The sequence below is a fragment of the Hippocampus comes genome, unplaced genomic scaffold (genome assembly GCF_001891065.2).
Source record: "Hippocampus comes isolate QL1 unplaced genomic scaffold, H_comes_QL1_v1.1 scaffold125, whole genome shotgun sequence".
Lineage (NCBI taxonomy): Eukaryota > Metazoa > Chordata > Actinopteri > Syngnathiformes > Syngnathidae > Hippocampus > Hippocampus comes.
In genome coordinates this window covers 941,183-953,390 of record NW_017805453.1, presented here as the reverse complement: position 1 = coordinate 953,390, position 12,208 = coordinate 941,183, and the positions used below count along the sequence as shown (strand labels likewise).

Sequence of the window (12,208 nt, the reverse complement as noted above, 5' to 3'; positions counted from 1 at the left end):
GCATGATATCACCCCGTAACGTAGGCCCGCGAGCCACAATTGTGAAATACACGTGTGCCCCATCCTTTCCAAAAATGTATATGTGTGGGATGTCAAACGATGCGACCATATTTTTCCTGTCAGACAAGATGGAATTTAAGAGATGAGATTATTCAAGGGGAGGGAAATGGATCATTCCAACAATGTATAGTGACAAAAACATTTTGCCTCAAAATCAAATCAAGTTGCTCTATCAGGGTTGCTGTATTGAGTGCATCCAATATGGCGCAAAAGTAAAAATAAATAACTAAAAAGGCTTGACTGCATTTAAATTTGAGGTTTTTTTTTCTTAATATTTAGGCCTAGTGCAGGGTAGAGTTACACGAATGGTGATTATTCATGTTGTTTTTTCTGTGGGAAATGATGTGTTTTGACTTGCCGCTGTGATTTCTTTTGATTTGATTGTGCACCAGTGCATACCTTAAGAGTATAACAGGGTGCTTTAGATCCCTGTGACGTTTCAGAGTTTCTGTTTTGGTCATAATAGAGTAACATCCTCCACAGAATTGTGTGTTGGATGCGCAGGTGTACCTAAAGGACGTTGGCTCCTTCCAATGTGTTGAATGAAGCTGAGACTTTTGCATCCTCCTTCCCGGCGAGGCTGAGATGTTCTTCCTGTGCATCAATGACTTAGTGTCTCTGCTCTTTGAGCTGCTTTTAGGGCTTTCTCTCTCTCAGCGGATAGATAGCCTTGTGTTCGCAAACAGCAGCATCTCTGTGTGCGCTTTACACTCTGACCTTGCCCACATCCAGTGAAACAAATTACAAAGATAAATAAAGAACACACACCTGCTCCTTTTGTGTCTTACATGCAGTCACACTCTAATGATGTTCTTTTTTTCTTTCTTTCTTTCTTTATATATATATATATCTATATATATCTATATCTATATATATTAATATATGTATGTGTGTGTGTGTTTGTGTGCGTGCGCGTGTGTTTCTTCTCAGTGGAGCGATGCATGAGCGTAATGCAGTCGGGGACACAGATGGTGAAGCTCAAGGCGGGATCCAAAGGGCTGGTGAGACTCTTTTACCTGGATGAGCATCGCTCCTGCATCCGCTGGAAGCCATCACGCAAGAGCGAGAAGGCCAAGAGTACGTTTGCACGCACGCTCGAACAAACGCCCACGCACGTGGCACAACAGCACACACACGCTGAAGACAACGGCCACTTCATTTGGTACGCATGCATTGACAAGTCATAATAGAGGTTTATCATTTTCTAAAGGGGGGCGGGGTTAAAAAATCCAAATAAGAAATAACACCGGCGCAAATGATATAACAAAAATGGAACCATGAATAAAAGAGAAGAAATAAAATGAAAATAATACAAAAACTAAAAGATCAATTATCAAATAAACACATTTAGGTGTTACTATTTTCTCTTAATGGTGATATTTAGCATTCAGCAACTACCACAAACAGGTCTTTAACTGCGGTGTTGCGTACAATTTTCTCAAAACACGATAGAATTAATACCCCAACAACAAAAGTCAAATGTCATGAAACGGAGAGATTTATGTCATCCTCCTATTTCACCTTAAATGGCTGAAAGTTGTGTGTGTGTGTGTGTGTGTGTGTGTGTGTGATGTTTACCGCTGCTGCCACTGAGAGGATTATTCAGTTTTTTCAGCATCAACCCACTGAGACGCCTATAGATGTGTACAAACATGTTTAAAAATGACTGTTTGCCACTGTCAGCATGAGATAAGCCTCTTAAGTATGCTCACGAGCCACAATTGTGAAATACACGTGTGCCCCATCCTTTCCAAAAATGTATATGTGTGGGATGTCAAACGATGCGACCATATTTTTCCTGTCAGACAAGATGGAATTTAAGAGATGAGATTATTCAAGGGGAGGGAAATGGATCATTCCAACAATGTATAGTGACAAAAACATTTTGCCTCAAAATCAAATCAAGTTGCTCTATCAGGGTTGCTGTATTGAGTGCATCCAATATGGCGCAAAAGTAAAAATAAATAACTAAAAAGGCTTGACTGCATTTAAATTTGAGGTTTTTTTTTCTTAATATTTAGGCCTAGTGCAGGGTAGAGTTACACGAATGGTGATTATTCATGTAATTCACGATAATTAGGGGGGGTAACAAAAATGTCATACTTTGCGCACGAGGATAAAAAAAAAAAAAAAAACACCTTTTTGGCCTCTCAGACTTCCTTGCACGGCAACAGCCGCTCTTGATTCTTCACACGTTTGTTGCCATTTATATTGCATCGCACTGGTCGAGATGGGTCGACAAATTGTCATGACCCCGTTACATTTCACTCGGCATTTGCAAAGGCTAAACACGGCAAGACAATCTCCTTTCTTGCAAAATCCAAAGTGTATCTATCTACGCAAATGAATGCATTGCTTTGTTTTGAAAATCTCTTCCGCACCGTCAAACACATCAATACACGATTAAGTAGTTACACCCCGAACTTCAATGTAATGTAATTCAATTGCTCACTGTGTTCAGTATAGATTTTTTATGAATTAATCTTTTTAGAATCAATTCACAGCAGCGACACGTGCACACACAGTCTTCTGCTCCTTGTTTCTAGTTGACATGAAAATGTTCTTGGATCTAGTTTCAAAAGACATTTGAGACCTAGTGAGTTTCATTCCGTATTCGATGGGTGGAGCATCTTGAGGTACTTTGGAGTAAACTTCTAATTTTCCATCCCCGTCAGTCACCATCGACTCACTGTACAAAGTGACAGAGGGCGGCCAGTCAGACATCTTCCATCGGCATCCCGAGGGCAGCTTGGACCCGGCGTGCTGCTTCACCGTCTACCATGGCAACCACATGGAGTCCCTGGATCTGGTTACGTCCAACTCGGATGAAGCTCGGACCTGGGTCACGGGCCTCCGATACCTGATGGCCGGCATCAGCGACGAGGACTCTTTGGCCAAACGGCAGCGCACCCACGACCAATATCCTTTTCACATGCAAATCATGGCATACAATGCCATCCATCCCAGCGCCATCCTGTACCCCTTATCATTTCCATTTTGCGAAACCAAATTCAAATTCCATATTGGTTTGTGCGTCTTTGGCGTATCATCTCAGAGCAAAATAGCCTGCTCAAGTTACCGCCACGCTACTTCGAAAGTCAACACTGGCGGAGTGTGGTGCTTGTGGGCAGAACTAAACCTGTGAGCCAGAAGCTTTGAGAATTGGTCCCTTGGTAAATTCGTATCAAATAGAAACATGTGATTACGTCATTGCAATTAATGATGGAAACTCATGCAATGAATTAGATATAAAAAATCTTTGAGCGCTTGAAAGCACAAGTCATGTGTCCAAAGTCGCTTGAATGTAACGTCTACAGCCTTTACTTCCTTATATGCGGACAAAACCAGACAGAGTTGGTAATTATTCAACACTGACAAGCTACACATGGGTCAGGGCGCTTTTCGAGCTAACTAATAGCGGACACGCTAACTTTCAGCAGCCGTTCTCATCAGGCATCACTCGCTGCCGTTAGCGGCTACTTGCTAACAGCTTGCTGCCTTGGTCATTCACGCAGGGTGCTTGGCCAGGGGCACGACCACTCGGCTGGCACCGGCGAGTCCCGAGTTACTTGTTAGGGAACCTGCTTACAACTCGCTGTCCATTGCCACACTTAAAATCATCTGACCGGCGCTGCTAATTTGGTTAGCAATGGACTTTAAAGGGGTTTGGTAATTCATATTTTCATAGTGTATAAAAGCCTCAACCTCAATTATTGTGCAGGGAATTCATTTATAATGTGATAAATTTATCTGAGACTCTTTGTGCCCTGTGTCTCCAAAATGCTTCTTTTACACTGCATAGTACGACTAGTCTTGACATAGCTAAGCTATACTCAATATTGGTGCTTTTTCATTTACAAAACCAGGTACTCTGAGATGCTGTTTATTTTGTATTAGCTCATCAGTTGGTGTTCAAAGTGTCCCGCGCTGACACTATGGCGTAAACCACTGTTGGTTGCCTGGATTTGCCATCATTGCAGCATGGTGACATTACATTTAGCGCGTATATGCTACTGTATTATGTTCCACAATTTCCATTCTGCGTTCCAAACGCTCTTCTCTTGAGTAAAATACTTCCTTATTGGTGTGGAGGTAAATACAGGAGACGTACACTCTCCTACACTGTTTGTGTTTTTTTTTTTTTTGACTGATATGTTCAAGGCAGTGTGGGTTTTTTTCACCCCCCCCTTCCCCAAACAGCTCAAATCGAGTGATGCGTCAACCTTACTTCAGACAAATATCCTTAACGTGTGATGTGGTGACGTGGATGAAGCAAACATTTGAGGAAGCCGATAAAAACGGCGACGGCCTGCTGAACATCGATGAGATCTACCAACTCCTCCACAAGCTCAACGTCAATCTCCCACGGAGGAAGGTCAAACAAATGTTCCAGGTGCGGGAAGAAAAATCAAATGAAAAACGTGAACTACTGGGTGCATGATGTTATCCGGGTATATATTTAGTACACACTTCATCAGGTACCCTCAACTGAGCACTAGTTTTATTTTGGGTTGAGTTGTACCGAAGTAGGCATCCCTGCATGCATAATAAAATCCAATGAGTGAATAAACACTTTGAGCTTGATTGACACGATCAGAAAGCTTTGTTATTATGATTATTATTATTTACTTATGATGTGGCAAAATATTAGAAACAGCTCTCAGTATGCTGCCCTGAGCTTGTACTTCACAATAATAAGAAATATGATTGAATCTATTCATCGATATGAATGGCAACAAGTGGATACACAGGTTGTATTTTCTGCCATCTAGTGGTAAAGTATTGAATTGTTTAGTCTGTCACAGGCATAGACAGATGAACAAAGACACATGATTTGTTGTCAACAAATAATTTGGGACCATTGAGGTGGAATTATATAATTTCCTGCAGCACACTGATTAGGAACCACTGTAGGAGTCAGAGCTGCCGGTGTACCAAATGAAATGTTCTGACTCTGTACCATCATAAAAAAATAATGACACTTCTATATCAATATGCTCATATTTTTCTTTTATTTAACAGTACTGGCTTTTTCAACATGCATGAGCAGTTATATGGTACGAGGTCCGATGAAAAAGTTTTAGGTGATGGGGGCGGGGGGAAAAAGGGTAAAACTATGAGAAGAGCCTTAATTTTTAACGGAGAAGTCACACTGGGCTCATGTCAAAGCTCCACACGGGACATGAGTGATGTTTCTGAGGAGGGTCACGCAGTGCTGCGGTGCAGTGCTAATGACCATCACTGTCTCACTTTATTAGGAACGAAAGAAGAACAGCTAACAGATCGTTGCACTTTCAGTCCTCGATTTTTTTCGGGGGGGGGGGGGGTTTTGACAGTCTTCAATGATTTGTGTCTTCACTTTCGCCTGGTGATTTAAAAGCCTCGCTTCTTGCCAGGGAAAAAAAAAAAAGAAGATCCCTAAAAAGAATTGAGTGCCCAGAAATGACGAGAATGAGCGCGCTTCCATTTATATCCTCGCAAAATGATTTTTATATCACGGAAGCCAGATAAAAAGCTACTTATGTAACCGCGCTTTTGCGATACTTGATGTGCTTTGTGCAACAAACAACCCTGTGGATCTATTTTCAGATAAAGCTCGGTAAGTATGGCATGCAGAAAGCCTAAACATTTGCGTCGACGGCCATCAGGGAGTTTGCATGAGGATTCTCTCATTCAGGGTTGTTGTCCGATGGCGGGATTAGTCGCCATTATTAGATTGGGCATCAGTGGGAATGGGTCCCTGTGAGATCCAGGTGATATGAGGCGGTGGCGATCAGCTGTCGGTGCGAGGTGCTGGACTGGAACGAGCAGCGAGGCGTGCTGAGCGTGTCCTCAGGCAACATGTGTGATGATATGAATGGAAAGTTGGACTCAAATAGCCATCAAACACAGAAAAAGGGCATTCTTTGTGGTGCAATAGGTGAAATGATGATGTCATCAGGGCGGAATGTAAAAATAGCATCATTGATTTCTTATCAGATACAGGAGGGTTTCCCAAACGGAGAGTTGGGGCCCCAAAATTCTGCAAGCTATTTTATAGATCCTCGGGCATACAAACTGATTTTCTACTGAAAACGTTTTTGGGTGATTACGTTCTCATATGGTGGCTCATTGCAAATGTAATGACATTACTGGAAAGCGTTTCTCAAGTCCTTTGATTTGATATGTTAGTCAATGTGGTTTGTTCCAAATACCTTTTTGACCATGGAGCTTGTGGCTAATCAGATAAAAATCGCAGCAAAATGAGGTTTCGGTTGCTTGACATGTCTGGCCTTGCTGCAAGCCTTAATCATAGACCGTAGCCTTTAAGACTTGACCTTTTAAAAGCTCAGGATCCAAAGAACACATTTGGTGAAAGTCGTGTGTTTTGAGTTGATTTCTGAGTTGAGTAAATGTGTGAGATTGGTGAGCTTTTCAAGCAATGAAGATAGTGGTTAGTATGCCATCCACTGTGTGAGGAAAGTACTGTACAGTAAAATAGTGAGATATGTACGGGATCAGGAAAATCCTCTAGGATTTTATTTGATGTGTGGCTGTGCGATTTGTTGCAATTTTGGATGTTATTGGTGGATAATCAAGATTAAAATTGGAGCAGATTAAAGTTTTTTTGTTTTTTTTTTTAATTCATGTACTTTTTTTTTTCACTTCTTTGACCTTGACCGTGGACCATTACCTTGAAGTTTGGATCTGTTAAAAGCTCAGACGGCAAATAATCTGATTATCAGATGGTTTTAGTTCATTAGAAAGTTGAGTGAGCGATGAGAATTGGTGACCCTCTTCAGCAAAAAGTGTACATTTTTAATTTATGACTGGAGCTGTCTTGATCTAATCACGTCACCAGAAATCGCGGATGTTCACGTAATTTACAGAATGGTGTTGTGTCAAATAGATTTTAAAAATGTTCTTACATTTTTTTAAGGTCACACATAGACGACATGATTGATTCCAAGATACAAAAACCATGTTCAATTGGCTTGTTTTGTCTGACAAAATGTAACATTTCAGGTTCGTACAGCTGGAGTGAAAAAGATGAAAGGCAGAAACACTTGTCCGCACAAAAATGAAAATTCTCTTTTAATTCAAGTTTTAGACTCAGTTGCACATCACCTATTTGTTCATACAAGGACCAAAGAAAAAGAGACCACACCTTACGGGTTGAGTTATTTGACAAAAGAAAAGAAGACCTTTAGCAAGCAACACGGCAAATGAAAGCTGGGAAGCACTCACCAAGGCCTTAATTGGATTGACGATCCCTTGTGGTTTGTTGCAAATCCACTTTTGACTCTCCTTAACATAAAGGTTAATCACCATCAAAAACACAACAGCAGAGGAGCTATCAGTTATCGGTGCTACAGGTCAACCAAGCTTGCTGACAATCGGAAACAAGTTACCCCCAAAATCACTTGTTTTGGTTATTTTCCACTTTGACCACACTGAGATGTTGAAGTTTGACCTGAAACCTAAAATTCTAACACCCAAAAAAAAAAGCTTTATAGAAAATATGGTGCTGTTGCTGATTTGTGTGTTTTGCTGTCAAACAAACACATAAGCAAACAAAAACAAGACGCTGTTGATGTGTAACCCATACCCGTATTAGAATCCTTACCATCTTCGTCGAGGTTTATGATCTTAATGCATCTTGAGTGCTGTCAGAAGTGTGCTTTGCTCACACGGTGAAAAATGAAGTGCGGTCATCAATATGTCATGCCTTGCAGCATTTATGGAGCGTCTGACTGGCTGACCTGAGTATCCCCCCCCCCCCCCCCCCCCCGGAGCCTTTTTTTCTCCAGGAAGCAGACACAGATGATCAGCAGGGTACGCTTACGTATGATGAGTTTGCCGTCTTCTACAAGATGATGTCCATGCGGCGGGATCTCTTCCTGCTGATGATGGCCTACAGCGACAGGAAGGACCACCTGACGGCCGACGATCTGGCCAACATGCTGCGCTGCGAGCAGAAGGTACGGGTGTGGGGCTTACGGGATGTTGGGATTTGTGGTACTGCCTCTCCAACATGCTGTTTGATTGACAGAGATTACTCACACAAAGTTCAGTTCGGCTTGCTTGGCCTTCAAGTCGAATTTCAAGTTGAACGTAAAAAGCACTGTAGCCTTCACAGGTAAACTAAAAATTTGACTGAAACTAAACGAACACACCATAGATGTTGGCTTCGTAAGTCAGTCTACGGCATTTTGTCTTATGTCTTCGCTTTAAGCTAGTGGACTGGCCACTCGGTTTTATGTCCAAACATGTCCTGGGAGTGGCAATAAGCAGCTTGTAGCAAGTACATGAAATGTTCTTTGATCTGCTGCTTTTTGTGAAGTTTGCTGGCATCATCTAGTGCTAGTACCTCAAATTTATTTTGCTCACAATTCACGAAATAGGCAATGTGGCAACTTTCATCTCAAAGAACTACTAAATCGGGTGTCCCTTGTAAGTTGAGGTGCAACTGCAGTGTATCTAAACATGCGACTCTTCATTTCTATTCATAGATGATGTTGTTCAAAAGCAAAACATTAGCTTGTTGATGTTGCTAACCAAAGTAGCAGCACTTATCGATTTACGTAAACAGTTATCATTGAATTGAAATGTTACGGCATGTTGTAAACGAGTTCTGTGCACGGTAACTGTGAATGACTATTTTACCACTACTAATGACTTCAGTTGAACAGAATGGCCAGCAGGGGGCGGCGGGACTGCCTTACTTACCTACCCTGACCGCATGTCAGACGCTCTTGTTCACAATCAGAGACTGAGAGGCTCTTATGAACTCTCAGATGAATTTAAACATTACTGCATGTTCTAAATGAGTTGCTTGGAAGGAAGTGTAATTATTTCAGTTCATAGATGCAATTCTTCGCATGTGGACAAAGAGTTGAGCTAGTTGAAACCTGTTGCTAACCAAATTAGCAGCACTCACTTCCTGCCATTTTACTCACTCTCTCCATATTAGACCTTTTCAATTTCTTTTCAAATCTACATGCACTGAACGAAATGTTAATAAAATGATACCATCCAAAATATTACAGCTTTTGTTTTGTCTCTACAGATGGTCAACATAACTCCAGAATATGTGGCTGAAATCATTGACAAGTTTGAGGTGTCCGACGAGAACAAACAACATGGTGTCATGGGGATTGAAGGTGAGCCTTGCTGTGTTGGGTATAGTGTTATGTTTATGCATTAATAATAATGTATCCGGACACTGCTTGAAAAATGGCTCCATTTTTATAGACAGCGCCCATCCGCTCGGCATAAAAATGAGTGCATCTTGATTTGAGGAAACCGGAGTACCCGGAGAAAACCCAATCAAATACCTTCAAAGTGAATTACCAAGCAGACTTTTCTTCCCCGATCCCTTTCAGTTGTTTCATGTCGCCGTTGTGCCAATACGTTTGCCCATAAATAATTTGTTTTTTAGCGAGCACTCACTCTCCCTCAGTGTCATGATCAGTGCCGGCTGAAGACTCGACTTAAGGCAGGCGACAGAGCGAGGAGGCGTGAGAAAATTGGGAAGTCAGTGCGCGGCAGCGAACGCGAGGCTGACGCGAGGAGGTGTAGGAGCGAGACTAATGTCATTGTTGCCGTCGTGGGAGGATCACACTGTGACGCTGGCCTAAAGCCTGCGGGCCTGCAACATGCTCCTTTGTGACAGAAATAACCTTTTTCTCACATAGACGGCGAATATTTTCAAGAATTTGATAGAAGCGTGACAAGATGGATGTCCACTCGCATAACTGTGTTTCCACAGCGAGACACCCTCCCTTGTCTCATTCCGTCCTCTTCCCTCTATGGATAAATGGAATCTTACTTCCCAGCCTTGTGATTCCTCATCCGTTACCGTTAAAAACTTGCCCCTTCAGTGATGTTTTTTTTTTTTTTTTTTTTAATAATGCTGGATGATCAACTTACTGATGTCATGTGATCATGTGACTGTTGCATGACATGAAGTGACTGTTACTGTAGCGGTCACCAACCAGCGGCCCGCGGATTGATATACACCTTAGATTGCGATACATTGAGATTAAAATAAATAAATTATGAGGTTTACATTTTTTCATAGTCTGGAAAAATTATTTTTTCAGCATTAATATTGAGAAAAAGAATATTGGTGTGATAATTACATTTTGAAATGACCAAAATTATTTATAATAACAATCTTCAAGCCCTAATATGATTAACAAATGTTAAATTGTACATATGAGATTTTAAAAATACTTTTATATAAACTGAGATTTAATCCTCTGAGGAAAAAAAATCCAAGTACTATAAGAAAAATGAACTCCAAATCTTATGAGAATAATATCATATTAAAAAAAAAAGGTAACATTTTTTTAAATTTGTTGGAAATATTACAGACATTTACTTTTTACTTTTACAAGCTAGTTTTGAAATTACAAAAAGAACAGAAATTATTATTATTATTATTATTATTATTGTATTATATAGTGTAAATTCTAAGAAACATTTTAACCACGCGAAATTCAAAATTTTTACGGGAAATAACTGAAGTCGTAATACCTTTTTTTTCTTTTTTTCAAAAATCATAAGCTGTGAGAAAATGTTTTAATATTCAAAGGAAAACTCTCCAAACAAGACTAGAATTGCTGTATTATTTGAAATAACGATGAAAAGCATGCTGTCGTCGAAGCACCTTTATCCAAATTACAGTATATCCTCTTTCAAAGTACCGTACAGTATTTTTAAGGATGTTGCTAAAATGGCAGTTTTATCAGAACTGTGCAGTATGTCTTCATTTGTTCTTTGTCTCCTTCCAGGTTTTACAAGCTTCATGCGTAGTCCAACGTGCGATATTTTCAACCCGCTGCACCACGACGTGAACCAGGACATGGATCAACCCCTGTGCAACTATTTCATCGCCTCCTCTCACAACACGTACCTGACCGGAGACCAGCTGCTGTCGCACTCCAAGACCGACATGTACGCCTGGGTTCTCCAGTCCGGCTGTCGCTGCGTTGAAGGTCAGTGGACGTTCGCTCGTGATGTCACAGAAACAGAACAGGCCAACATGCATTCATTAAAAGTGTCAGCATGGATTTGGACTCGGAAGGAGCAGTTTTATCGAAACTGAACAACAAAGCCACATAGGAGCTGATGCAAAGGCAGCCACTCTCGCGGCGCCATCTTGAAGCCATAATAACATAATAACAAAATAGTACAACACAACACATAAGACATAGACAGTCATTCAATCTTAAACACTGGTTTATAAAAAGTTGACGTGATAAAGCCACTAATTTATTTGCATTATTGTTGTAATTTCACTTATGACTTACTGACTTAGTTTACACCACACTTGTTTGGTAGAATTTTGTGCTGCAGTGATTGCAAGTCATAGTGTGTGTCTTCATTGATTGCTTTAGTTTCTTAGAAAAAAAACAGGCAGGGGGAAAAAAAAACCCACAATCGGATTAAGATAAGATAAGAAAACCTTTATTAGTCTCGCAATGGAGAAATTCCCAATTCACAGCAGCAAAGTTATGAAAGGAAGAAGTAGAACAACAAAATATTATTCTCCAAATTCATTCAGCCCTAGTGCAAATGCATATCTTTTGCCCAACAACAACCATTAAAAGTGTTGTACGTGCCTTAAATTCATGGAAATGGATGCGGACTGAAACAGGCTGCTTACGTGTGATGAGACAACATCTTGGTGAAGCAGCATCGGGCTCACTCTCCTAGTAACTCTGAACGGTTGTGTGTTTGATCATAAATTGAGTTTAGTACCATATTGGCCCATATACAAGACGGTGTTTTTTTGCATTGAAATAAGACGGGTCGTCTTCCATTCAGGGTCTAGACCAGGGGTGTCAAACATACGGCCCGCGGGCCGGATCCGGCCCGCAAAGGAGTTTAATCCGGCCCGCGAGATGATTATGTAAAGCAGGGGTGTCAAACATACGGTCCGCGGGCCGGAACCGGCCCGCAAGTAGGTTCAATCAGGCCCGCAGGATAATGTAAAAGTGAAAAAAATGCATTAAAGACACAGAATTAATATTTTTAATCAGGTGCAATTCATTGAGTATCCGCAAGGGGACACTGTTTTGATCAGAGAAGAAGACAACAGCAGCCTCAGTCTGTCACTGAGACAGACCCATGACAGCAGACGCTATCAATAGCACTCTCA

At 41.1% G+C, this 12,208-nt stretch overlaps 1 protein-coding gene across 8 annotated transcripts in view; it reads left to right on the top strand.

Annotated features, from left to right (window-relative positions):
* The window catches only part of plch1 (phospholipase C, eta 1), a 60,893-nt gene that overhangs the window by 25,987 nt on the left and 22,698 nt on the right, over window positions 1-12,208 (top strand). For 6 of the 8 annotated variants that reach the window (XM_019874363.1, XM_019874360.1, XM_019874361.1 and 3 more), the window contains 5 exons: window positions 2,736-2,979; window positions 4,324-4,453; window positions 7,851-8,021; window positions 9,110-9,203; window positions 10,839-11,042. In XM_019874363.1, coding sequence (XP_019729922.1) covers window positions 2,736-2,979; window positions 4,324-4,453; window positions 7,851-8,021; window positions 9,110-9,203; window positions 10,839-11,042 — 843 coding nt within the window. Of the gene's footprint in view, window positions 1-994; window positions 1,138-2,735; window positions 2,980-4,323; window positions 4,454-7,850; window positions 8,022-9,109; window positions 9,204-10,838; window positions 11,043-12,208 lie in introns of those variants that run through there. The other 2 variants (XM_019874368.1, XM_019874364.1) reach the window with 1 other exon arrangement.